The sequence below is a fragment of the Gorilla gorilla genome, chromosome 1, assembly GCF_029281585.2.
Source record: "Gorilla gorilla gorilla isolate KB3781 chromosome 1, NHGRI_mGorGor1-v2.1_pri, whole genome shotgun sequence".
NCBI lineage: Eukaryota > Metazoa > Chordata > Mammalia > Primates > Hominidae > Gorilla > Gorilla gorilla.
In genome coordinates this window covers 51031426-51044816 of record NC_073224.2, presented here as the reverse complement: position 1 = coordinate 51044816, position 13391 = coordinate 51031426, and the positions used below count along the sequence as shown (strand labels likewise).

The window sequence follows — 13391 nt, the reverse complement described above, 5'->3', positions numbered from 1 at the left end:
CCTGTCGATTGATCTGACTTCATCTGCAACCAGCCACATAGCTTCTCCAAAGCAGGTCGCCAGACAAGGAAAAGTGATTGGGGGTTCAAATAAAACAAATGACTATTCATGCTATAGTTAGCACAATGTGCTGTTCTGAACTCTGCTGTGGAACACCTGTTGCACTTTTTATACTATTCACATACATTACATGGAATACTCCAGTTTTCAACATTGTGTGCTTCAGTCCCTTAAACCATAGAAGTATCCAGACATGCCAATATCATGAGAACCAAACTATACCTTAAACTGTTTTTCCTGTTGAGGAATATGAAAGAACTCTTCATTGTAGCACAGATCCCAATTTTTGGTGGAATATAGTCACCACAATTTTCATTGTCAATAAATATTGCTGGCTAATTCAGAGGTGACCTGTGGAAGCAACATGTGCTCTAAGAACTCCTGTTTCCACTGTCTGGTATTATTAGTGTGTCCTTACTTAGACTTAGCTCTCCCAGAGAGAGAGCCATCTGCTTCTCTCATTGCACAGTGACTGTGCAATGGTGTTGACTTCTAGAGAAGAGTAGCCCAAGAGCTAAATATTAGAGGTCTTACTGCTTCCCTTAAGTGCATGGCAAGAGAAAGAAGGAAAGCAAGGTGAGAAAAGCACTGACTTGCTTTGCCAATGGCCCAGGACTGGTGATTTTATAAGGTTTAGCACAAAAACCACTCTTTTGAACTAGATACTGTGTATATCCTGTGTACTTCAAGTCACACCAGCTTTCCCTACAATAGAGCTTAGGAATGCTATTTATCTTGTACTCAGGCCAACTGTGTGGCTCTCTACCGAACAGCTGGTTCCCCATCCACCTCTAGGGCTATCTAGTTGATGTATAAACAATATTTTTGCCTCAAAAACACTAACCCCATGGAAACTAACTGTTCATCCACACACACACACACACACACACACACAAGAAGGAAAAGAAAGATGGGGTTAATTAGGTCAGAAGCAGGAGGAAAAGACAAAACGGGGAGTTTGGGGTTTGTAACTGAGATGTGGCATGCATTAGATTTGAAGTCAGGTTACTGAAGCCCCAGATTATGTTCCAAGGTCTAAACAGAATGTCCATTGAGTCTTTGATTCCTAAAGACATTTAGTGCCTTATAAAAGAGCTTAGCTATATCATTATTCCTGATTACCTTAGAAGTAAAATGATATTTTTAAAGTGTTTAGTATTTGTATTCCTCTAGGCTGAATTAGTGAACCACAAGAGACCCAATTTATAGCCACAAAATGAGGATCCAGTGTGGGTCACTGTCTACACATTTCTTGGTAAACACCAGTGTTTCACAATCTATTTTTCGTTATTTCTTTTTATCTTTTAAGAGACAGTGTCTCATTCTGTCACCCAGGCTGGAGTGCAGTGGTGCGATCATAGCTCACTGCAGCCTTGAACTCCTGGGCTCAGGTGGTTCTTCCTCCTAAGCCTCCCCAGTAGCTGGGATTACAGGTGCATGCCACTATACACAGCTAACTTGTTTATTTTGTTTTTGTAGAGACAGGATCTCACTGTTTTCCAGGCTGGTATGAACTCCTGGCCTCAAGCAATTCTCCTGCCTCAGCTTCTGAAAATGTTGAGATTACAGGTGTGAGCCACTGCACCTTATTTTTTGTTAATTATATTACTACACACGTTCAGTTCTTTATGGATGAGACACTTCTTACCAGATAACCAATCAGCTAGGGTTACCAAATTGGTAGTTATCATATCCTAAAATTTAGGCTATCATTTTTCTTGGATCAATGACTTTCTATCTCCTTCAGAGCCTTACTTTACCCATCTACCCTAATCTCTTATAATCAGGAGAGCCCTGACTACATATAGACTGTGTATTTGTGTTTCTTCCCAAGATGGAAAAAGTATAACTATTACACACATTGCATTGTACATCAGCCAAGGAGGTGGTCTTACACATTCTAATAAAAGGGTTTGTGTATTCAACTTAATAGCTAAAACATTACCAATAATAATATATATGTGTACTCTTCCTTGATCAACCTGTTCCTTAAAGTCAGATTTTTAAACAAATCCCTTCTGGGTGCCAGCTTACTGCTAAATCAAGGCAAACAATTATTTCCAACATTTTGTTATCATAGTTTAAAGTAATTATTTGCTTTATTAGGATGGGAACTCTGGCTGTACCCTCTCACTCCCTGACCCCAGAATTAACACAGCATTTATTTCACAATATTTGTGCAGGGTTTACTATTGAACCAGGGGGCACACCCATGAATAATACTGATTTCTCTTGGTGGTGACCCAGCCAAAGCATGTCAAAATGAGTACCTATCTATTCTATTAAGATAATGGAGGAAAAGAGAAGCATGTCATCAAGATAAAGGAACACAAACATCACCTTGAAAACAAATCTAAGTATCTGTTGTGTGTGAACACATATCAGTGCTGCTTGTACAAGAAACAAGGCTTTTGAGCTGGAAGGCAATTTCAAAGACAACACCTGTTTCAAAATAGGGCAAAGAGTTCACAGCTGCATTTTGAAATTTCAGTCTGCACTTTTATTTCGGGATGTTATCCACATAGGCTTAGGAGATATAAAGAGGGAACAACACAAGAGGACAGATGTGCATGAATCAAGAAATTCTATTTCCTATTTAAAATTCAGAAAAGATTGCTGCTACATACATTAGGATGTTAACTGGGTACACTGATCACAGGGCTTCGATAACCCAAGTAAGTGGCAAGGTGTTGATACACTTGCAGAATATCAACTGAGCCTAGCCGACAGTATCTAAAAATGTCCTGAGCCTAGTCTGATAGTATCTAAAAATGAGATGGGGAGAGCAAGCATTCCACTGTCTATGGAGGACAAACACTGCCCTCTACTGGCAGACTGTAACTGCTATATAGTCAACATGAACATTTTCCTCAACAGTCACTATCATGAGACATAATCAGAAAATAAAAGCTTTTAAATAATTTGAGGCTTTGTGTCTAGGGGTCACCAGGATTTTCAAGCAAACCGAAGTATTCAATGAGAAATCTCCTTACTCATTGAAGTTTCCGACTTTCCCCATTAAATCTTTGATGTAACTCATTGGACTGGTTCAAGTATCACTGTTACTGGGAGATGTGAGAGAACAGCAAAATGCTCAAAAGCTCAATACCAGGAAGAAGGCTTAAAGGGACCCATGTATACCAAAGGGAGCTGGCTTTAGAACGAACAACTGTGATAACTTAAAGCACACAGCACTGATTCAAACCCTTGTTGTACTACATACTAGCTACATCAGGTACCACATAAAACCTCATCTTACCTGAACCAGGTTATTCTTTACAATATTGGAAGAACAAACACTTGCCGATCTCACAGTTGTTGGAAAAATTAAATGAGGTAATATGTGTTGCACAACTACAGTGTAGTACTGTATACCGATGTTCATGGATAGGAGTCTAGGTAGCTCCAAGTGTGTTTTAACCTCTCTTCATCTGTTTATCCACTTGTTGGTTTTTGAAATCCTTTAAATCAGACTGCATTTCTTCAGCACTGTCCTGAAACATAAAATTGTCTATGTTATCCATAAAATACTTAAGGATTATGAGGAAAAGTAGATGGTTAATGCTCATCCAAATTCAACTTTAACCTGAGACAACTCATCACATTAAGAAATAAATGTATGTGGGCAGTGTGCCTGCACCTGTAATCTGAGCTACTGGGGAAGCTGAAGCAGGAGGATCCCTTGAGTCCAGGAATTTGAGACCAGCCCAGGCAACATAGCAAGACTCTCATATCTCCGAAAAAGAGAAAAATGGCCGGGAGGGGTGGCTCACGCCTATAATCCTAGAACTTTGGGAGGCCGAGGTGGGCAGATCACTTGAGATCAGGAGTTCAAGACCAGCCTGGCCAACATAGTGAAACCCCGTCTGTACTAAAAATGCAAAAATTAGCCAGGTGTGGTGGTGTATGCCTGTAATCCCAGCTACTTGGGAGGCTGAGGCAGGAGAATCACTTGAACCCGGGAGGTGAGGTTGCAGTGAGCTGAGATCATGTCATTGCACTCCAGCCTGGGCGACAAGAGCAAGATTCCGTCTCAAAAAGAAAAAAAAATTTAAAAAGTTAGCTAGTCACTGACTAGCTTTGTGATAACAGGATGCACAAAGCATTTAATTTCAAAGCCAAATTTGCATTTCAATTATAGTATTTGGCTGACAAGGCAAGTATGTAAACAAGAGGAAAAGTTAAAAAGAAAAAAGCCCTAATAGCTACAATATCAGCCCAGTTCTAAAGAGGGATCTTGTACCACATTCTCCACCTAAGAAGTAATCTTTAATTCAAAATTCAGTGTAGTTCTTATGGGTATTTGGAATTGAATGCAAGTGTGTTTTGTGAGTATAAACATTATCTTTTATTATATATGATTGTTAAACTTTGCTTTCCACAACACTTCATAACCTTGGATGTAAACATGAGAAAAAATGCTAATTAAGAATCCTTATGCACCCAGTCCAGTGCTCCCTTAATTAATCAAACTGGTAAGTCTACTGCTTCTTGATTCCATCCTGAGGTATTAACTTTTGAACCAAGACATGCTTATCTTTTACCAACAACAGGGATGGTCACTGTTAAAGTTTCTAAATAATTTATTAGGGAAATAAGTTCCCCCAAAGTCAGGCTGAACTGGGAGCTGATTAACAAAGCTGTGTAAGTTAGTGTGTTTGCTTTAAAGTATTACAAGAAGTACACAGAGCACACATCTGGGTTATAAAAGCCCTTTTATAAAGCCATTTTTAAACAAAACAAAAAAAAAAGTTTACAAAAGAAAAAAAGATACAGAAAAAGAATAACTTGCTTCATATGTCCCAAAAAGAGAAAAAAATAAAGGGGACAATGCCAACATGCTCAACAATAAAGGGTTCTTTTTCTTATTTTTTTAATACAAAATACAAGCAAAGGATACACATACTTAAAACAGAGCTCAGGAGCAGACACGCAGTCCTGGAAACCCTTCAATAAAAGCAAAGCAGGAGTTTGTTTTTTCTTTGTCTATGCAGATACATACAGAGACTGGGATATGTAAAAATTAAGTATCACAAAAGACCATCACACGATTCTACCAATGCATGTTGCATCTATAATTCACGAACATGGTCAACAAAATCATGTTCACTTCAACCCCATTTCATTTAAATTAAAGAAAAAAACCTTTTAAATAAAGTGGTTACATTCAAACTTTAACTTCCTTAGTACCATGCTGCAGATTTCAGCACTGTTAAGGTATTGCAAGAATGCCCAACCCTCTGGTGTCTGATCATGTATCTAGCAACATTGCAGTATGAAGAAAAGAGATGCCCCGGTCTCAGCCCATGGACTAGTTAATACAGTGAAGCAGGTTCCTGTCTTTTACCCTTCCTGCTCAGAACATAAAAGATTAAGGACTAAAATCAAGGAAGACTGGGAGTTTTAGAGCTGGCAAAATGAAGTCTAAAAGATAAATCAAGGCAAACAATTACTGAGAACTTGGCTGTTGCTTAACCTGGCAAGTCTAAAAGCCTTTCTTTAACCTTGTAGGAATTAGATGCATAAGGTTTGCTGCAACATGTTCATGGTAAACAAACTAAGTAGAGCTCTTATTTACAAATCTTGTAACAAATACTTCTGGAGGAAAAAGGGAAAAGAATTCACTAAGTTCCAGAAGACAAAGCTTTAATTGCCAGACGTATACAAACACACACTCACACATACACACCCACACAATACTTCAGGGGTTTTTATACATGTTATTTTAGGGCATAAGCTGAGTACTATACCCCCACACCCCATCAAAAAAGGAACAACAAAAAAAATCCCAATTTTACCCTCCCCCAATAATCTAGAAAACCCTCCCTTCACCCCTGATGTACAAAGTGTATGCACAACGGTGGCATTCTACTGGCCACACAAAGCATGCTCAAACAGATGTCACCAGTTCAGTCACTCCATTGGCATGGCAACAGGCAGGTTTACGGGATGTTTCCCAATAGTGGTTATTACACAGTCAGCACCACTGTGAATTTTGTGAATTTGAAAAAAAAAAAAGTGTAATTTACGGATTCAGGATTCAAAAAGAATCATTTTGTATCGAATTTACCCCAGACAAAGGGAAAACTGGTTGCGACTGAAACTTGGCTATAGATAGCTTGATGTCCCAATATTCAAACAATAAGCCAACTCTCCATTTTCAAGTAAATCCAGCTTCATCCACAGAGAAAGACAATTTTCTAACCTCAAGAGCAACCAGCTTGTTACATTTTCCCTATCCTGTGGCAGGAAATGCGTATTACTTCTGTTCTGTTTAAGTATCTCAGTCTAAATGCCATGAAGACCAGAGCCCAGTTTTCTTCCTTTTCAAATTCTTAAGGTGAAAGTTTTTTCTTTTCAGTGCAGCTACCAATGATGCAGGCAAAGAACTGTTCAAGCCAGCACTCATTCTTCAAAGCTGCAACAGTGGCCACCATGATCTTTTATAAAGCTTTCCCCGTTGCTCCTGATATTTATTTCTGCTTTTGCCTAACGCTCTCAAAGCATCTCGTAAACTGAAGTTTAAAGAAAAGCACGATTCCCATCCCCAACCAGTACTTGAAAATCCACTTATCTGAATGTTCACAGATAAAAAAGCCATTAAAAAAAAAAAAAGTCAAGTTTAGTCTAGCTGACCATATTCGCAAGTGTTAAAAACTTTACTGGAGTATAACCTCAAATTTCACTCTTGATTTGTTATCTGTAAGAAAATGCTATTTGAGCCAGTACCAAATTAAGTATTAAACTGAGGATTGAACTGGGGCAAACAGGTTATTGTGAAAACAGTCAATATGTAAGCTCCTTCAAGGGAAATCAACACTGTTCCTCAAGATTAGAAGATGTCCACACTCTTTGCATTACCTCCCTAAAGGAGGAAACACCCATTAATTTTCCCTTATGGAATCAATATGGAGTGGAAATATGAAATGAGGAGATGTTTTAGAAAGCAGGACAAATCTACCTACCATTACTGGAATTAAAATGTATCCTCTGGGCCCACTCCATTGATTCCGATCTGAGGTGAGGAGGACTAAAAGCAGCAGCAGGTTACAGAAAGATTGAATAAGATGAAAGTATGCTACGTATGTCTAGCTGGGGAAGGAGGGATCTGGAAAAAAAATCTTAAGAACTAGAATGTAGTGTCAGTCAGCATAGCTGCCGAAATCTACGTTGTAGAGGTAAACCTAGCAGAGCTAATACAAACAAGCACCTTCAAAGTTAACGTCCCACTTCCTGAGCACTGCAAAATACGACAGTGAATGCTATTGCCATTTCACCATAGGCACACTAGAGAAAAAGAGGAAGGTTAGTCAAGGATGGTGCCAATGGCCAGTCAGTATCGGCTTACAGCTTGTAATGCGTCCTGACATCACTATCAAGCCTGACTATTGAGCACCTGTATCCAGTTGAGTCACCACCACTGTCCTCCTATTTGCATGCATGATTTGAGGGGAAGACTAGAGTGTTTTAAATCATCAATAAAAAGTGGAGAAAACAAAGGTTATTCAGAGCCTGTCTCACTTGGGGACACAGATCCTTCTGTCCAGTCTATCAGAAATATAGAATACATTTTTCAATCTAATGAATTAATTTTAAAAGGGACTCTAAACAAGAAGCCCAATCAAATGCACACAAGTAATCTAGAAGACATGATTACCTCTAAAATATGTGCGTATATCACAGAGATGTTAGTGCAGATTAATATATTAAAGAGACTGTTAAACAACTGAGGCTGAAGTTTTAAAAGAGCCCTCCCCCTAAATCTTCACGAAACATAACCTAAGAAAAGCCCAAATGTTACTAGGAATGTAAGACTTAAAATTATAAACTCCTAAAAAATAGAAGTGCATGGTGGAAACACTGATAGGTCTTTTACTATATGAACACAAACTTCTTTGTTAAAAATGGATACCTGAACAAACCCATTTAGGCAAAAAGATTTATCTTTAACACTCTCATTACAAAGTTCACACCTCTGAATTTAACCGTCATGAAAGAGAATGATCCAACTGCTATTTATGTTCAAGTCCTGTATTTTTGGCCATGTAACTGAAAACTCCTTATTCATTCTTTAACACACAGTGCAATAGTGAAATGACTCTGCCACTGTGTGTTTTTTTAAAAAAAAATCAGAGTAAGCATGTTCCTAGTAAACCACAAAGTAGGATATTGAGGAAGCAAATCTAGATTAAAAGGCAGGAAAAAAAGGCAGAAGTTTAAATTTCACTTTTTTCAATTTATTAGCATACCAGGACCCTTTAAACCTTGTTCCCATTAGCGCCTGGTATCAGATGTGAAGGATCAAACCTATGGATCTATCTCCTGACTGCTTTTATAAGGCGTGTAAAAGTCGGTTTTCAACTGCACACAGGCCTCCTAAAATGCCTTGTTTCTCTAGTCCCTCCTGCTTTAAGCAGCATGAGCAGTAAAGCAGGGGTTGGACCAAATAAAAAGACAAGAGCTAACTGAATTGTATGGGAGCAGCATTTAACATATTCCTAGTCAAGGACAGGATGGGAAGTAAGTGAAGACTAGGGCCAGGAAAATAGTGTCCTATAGCAGAGGTGGTCGGCACTTGGGGTAGGGTGTGCAGTGGTGCCCTACGAAGCAGCAGGATCACAGGGATGTACTTCTTATCACATTTCTATGAAGAAATGGGAAGATCGGGATATGAAAAAGAAAATGTTCTATCCCCAAATAAAAGCAGAGCATGGTTAATGGGACCTAAATGCACATTTATAGCATAAAAGAATGTCAATTCTATTTCATAAAGGAAAAATCTCAACTCTTTGTGACTGAGTTTCACATTAACTGGAACTTTATTTGCTTAAAACCTAAACATTGTCAGTTTGAAAAGAAATCCACTGTGACGTGTAGACTGATCTTGTTGATTAAATTCTAGGGGTTTTTTTTTTTTTTGGATTCTTGGTAAAATTTTATCCAAAAAACAGGATACATACATATTTAGAGAAGGAAATATGAAATCAAGAGTTTTGGCAGCCCCTGCTTTTTTTTTTTTAGCTCCCTAAAGACTGTAGCAAGATAAAAGGATCACTGGCTCCGAGTCTCTTTGAGATAACAAGTGATGAAATAAAAAAGAAAGCCCATACCCTCAAATAAGGTCAGGTAACCCCATTGCCCACCCTCCCTACAAGGTAAAAAATGAGTACTTTTAGTAACAGTTCAGAATTCATCTTTATCTCCTACCTGCCTCATCAGTGGAAGTTTAAAGTCATGATTTTTTTTAGACATTGATACTTGTGTCTATAGACAAATAAACTCATATTAGATGACAATTGATTTTTTAAAAGTCCAGGTAGAGAAAGGAGCAATCATTTTGAACTAAAATCTTTCTATGTTTTTTGATTACTATTCAACTTGCTATTTTTTAGCAAAAAGCGAAGTTTCAATAGTGTTCATCTCAAATCTTATTGCTTTACAACTGTGGTACACCTTTCATTAAAAATAAAAAGATGAAGCAGTCAATCCAGTGATTAATTTGACATGGCTTTCATTGGGAAAGGGGAGGGCTGGCAAAGAGACCAATAGACAAAAAGGTAACTTAAACACTTAAACATACAATGGTTTGCTTTAAAAAAAAAAAAAAAAAAAAAGAGAGAGAGAGAGAGAGAGAAATGTTACTTTCAACAAATGGAAAAAAGCACTGAAAGCCCATGAGTCAAGCCATAGCCAAAACCATGTTCTATCTTAAGTAGGTTCTTTTTTTTCCTCCCTCTTTTTTCTTTTTTTTTCTTTTTTTTTTAATAAAATCTCTCCCCAGACCATCATCACTTTTAATCCTCCCCAGAAGGGGCTTCATCTTCAGACCCTTCATCCCCAGATTTCTCGGGTGGGGGGCTTGTAGATGTTTTCTTTTCTGGTGGGCTTTCCGGTTCCTCATCTTCTTCTTTGGGAGAAGGAGTCTTTTCCTTTGATGCCTTTGAAGCTGTGGGGCGACCCACTTTCCCTTTGCCTTTCACTGGACTTGGCGTCACTGAAAATACAAAAATAATTTGGGGAAGGGAAGAGAAAAAAATGTCTTTAATAAAAGTCAGCTACAAAATACAACAATCTATAAGAATAAAATCTATAAAGACAATATGCAACTTACTAAAAACCAAGGTGGGCACAAGGGAGCACATATATCCCTAGGTAAATCTATCTCAGTTTCTAAACTGGTCATAAGTTACTACACTATGCTGCAGTATTTCCCATCAGTTTTTACCAACACTCTATGATGTTAGCAGTAATACCTGTAATGAAGAAGCACCATGCTATAGAATATGCACAACATCCTTAATTGCTTGGTAAACTAACAGTTGTTTATGATAAAAGTTGTTTATAAAAAGCAGGTCAAAAAGACGGAAGGAAAAGAATTAATCTGATCAGACACTAAAGCCATCAAATAACATTTGATAGTTCCATCATTCCTAACAGTAGGAAGTGATAAACAGAAGTTTAACAATGACTAGTTCTACCTAACAGAATAAAACCACCTACGCAAAAAGCAAATTGATTTCTGATTTAGTTAACAAACTAGCTCCAACGAGGAGAAACCATTAGGGCTCAGAAAAAAATCAACTCATGTCATCAAGTGTGGTTTTATTCTGATAGCACAGAGGATGGGGTAGAGTTCAGAACGTGGAACTTAAACGTATTACTCTAGGTTTGTGCATTTTCACAATTAAGTCTTTGCTGGCTGCTGAGACTGTGATACCAGTGAGGAAAAAAGAGCAGTAACAGCTATGATGATACAGTGTTTCTACCACTGTGTCTGAAACAAATAGATCATTCTGAAATCTTGCTCAAGTACTGGCAGTAGTTGAAGAACATGGCTAAGCCCACTAGACTCTTAAACAGGCTAGTGTCTTTATTAATAAGAGATACTTCCAGTTGCAGAATACAAGACCCTTTTAGATTTCTTGTATTCCTGCTAAACATCAGGCCAATGCCAAATCCTAATGAGGAATTTCTTCTGTATTGAAAATAATGGTTCTCAAAATCTTTAAAGCAGTAAATTTAATTTCACTTCTGCAGAAATTACCTGTAGCCTTTAGTCTGGGTTTGGGCATTTTCTTTTCTTTTCTTTCAGGTTTGGACTTCTTAACCATCTTTTTGTTTTTCTTTTTCGAACTGCCATAGTCACTATCGTCATCATCTTCCATTAGGAAATCTTCATCACTGCCGGAATCTTCTGAGAAGAAAGAAGAATTTCAACATCTAACTTAATGTACACATCCTTCCAAGTAAAAAAGGAAGAGAGTGCTAAGAATGACTAGAGGATGGGATTTGGGAGTCAAACACCCTTGGATTCTATTTGGAGCTGTACTACCAATTTGACTGGAGTCATCACCGGCCTCATTTGTCAAATGGATTTTGCATGCACCTTACATGAGAGAGTTACATGAGTGATGTGTTTGAAAAGTAGATTGAAAACAGGAAGGGTAAGAGTTAATCTGAATAAAAACTGAAACTATCAAATAACTTTTGGTAGTTCCATCACTTCCAAGTAGTACTGGTTGAGACCAGGGAAACAAAACTGAACTGACAGGGCCTTTTTGGTCCAATTATGAATAAGTGAAACAAGAAAACCAAACACAAAACAAAAATACACAGAATTAACTAATCTGAATAACCTGTGAAACACCTAAATTTTATTATTAACATGTTTTTTTTCTGTGAAAAGAGGTCTACAACCTCCTCCACCAGGGCAAAATACAAATCTCAATCACAATGCCTAATGTGACTGTTACTTAAGCAAATTGTTCATTCAGTGTTTGAACACAGACATCATTAAATAAAGGGTGCAACCATTACAAATGGTGGGCAATCGTGAGAATCTCTGAACCTTTAAAAATAATAACAGGAACCAATACAGTCATCTCTTTTAACAGGGAGTATCTACCCAATTTAAGGGACTGGTTGTAACATTTAGCATCCTAGAAAATGCCAAAGTAACCAAGGTCACAAACTACAATTATGACCAAACAACCAAAGTACACAAAACAACTTCACATACTCTCCTGGAACGGTGCCTCATCCTCCTCTTCTTGTTCTTCCTCACTGCCCACATCTTCCATGAGCATCTCTCTCTGTTTAGAAGCTGCTTTAGACGCCGCCTGCCGTTGTTGGCGCACATTTTTATGATCTTCTTTTTCATCTTCACTATCCTCTGCAATATCAGAATTACCATGATATAATGATTAAAGAATTTTATATTTGACAAGATAGTGCAAAAGATTAATAATTGACTGAAAACATAACTGACTGAAAAGGCCAACATAGTGGCCAATATAGGATATAATCTGCAGCTTTATTTCATTGTAAAAGGGCAAATTCTATCCTTCAACATTTCTGCAAAATGATGGAATCAACTCAAATGCCCATCAATGATAGACTGGATAAAGAAAATGTGGTACATACACACCATGGAATACTATGCAGCCATAAAAAGGGAAGGAGATCATGTTCTTTGCAGGGACATGGATGGAGCTGGAGGCCATTATCCTCAGCAAACTAATGCAGGCACAAAGACCAAACACTGCATGTTCTTGCTTATAAGTGGGAGCTGAACAACGAGAACACATGGACACAGGGAGGGGAACAACACACACTGGGGCCTGTGGCGAGGGAGGCGGCAGGGTGGGGGGATGGAGAGGGAGAGCATTAAAAAATAGCTAATGCATGCTGGGCTTAATACCTAGGTGATGGGTTGATGGGTGCAGCAAATCACCATGGCACACATTTACGTATGTAACAAACCTGCACATCCTGCACATGTATCCCACAACATAAAAAAAAAAAAAAATTCTACAAAATGTATAAAGGGGACCTAAATTCACAAAGAATGAACTTGGACAAGACTATTTACATATAAAGTAACAAGCGCATGTAATTTTAAGCAGTAGCCAAGCTGAATTAAAGCGTGAATACATGACTCCTATACTTTAAAGTTACATCATTGCTTTGCTCTAAAATTCTCAATTACATTCAAATCTATGTTCACTGTTTTTGAAAGCTAAAGTTAGAAAAATATCTTAACATAGTATGAGAGAGAAAGAATGTCTTCCAATAATCTTTATTCTAAGACATAAAACACGAAAACCCTAAAATAATGTCAAACTATTACCCTTTACAATGAATGGCTTGTGACCATTTCAATTTAGAGGGGATTGTGGAAAACCTTTTTTTTTTTTTTGAGATGGAGTTTTGCTCTTGTTGCCCAGGCTGGAGTGCAATAGCACAATCTCGCCTCACTGCAACCTCACCTCCCAGGTTCAAGCGATTCTCCTGCCTCAGCCTCCTGAGTAGCTGGGATTACAAGTGCGCGC

General features: G+C 38.0%; 1 protein-coding gene across 2 annotated transcripts in view; it reads right to left on the bottom strand.

Annotated features, from left to right (window-relative positions):
- Positions 1-8856: 8856 nt before the first annotated feature.
- NUCKS1 (nuclear casein kinase and cyclin dependent kinase substrate 1) overlaps positions 8857-13391 on the bottom strand; it is a 32993-nt gene continuing 28458 nt past the window's right edge. The window contains exons 5-7 of one of the 2 annotated variants that reach the window (XM_031014208.3): positions 12080-12232; positions 11105-11254; positions 8857-10054 (exon numbers count right to left, since the gene is read on the bottom strand). In XM_031014208.3, the coding sequence (XP_030870068.1) occupies positions 9855-10054; positions 11105-11254; positions 12080-12232 (503 nt within the window). In that variant the 3' untranslated portion in view covers positions 8857-9854. The remainder of the gene's footprint in view (positions 10055-11104; positions 11255-12079; positions 12233-13391) is intronic. The other variant, XM_031014210.3, reaches the window with a different exon arrangement.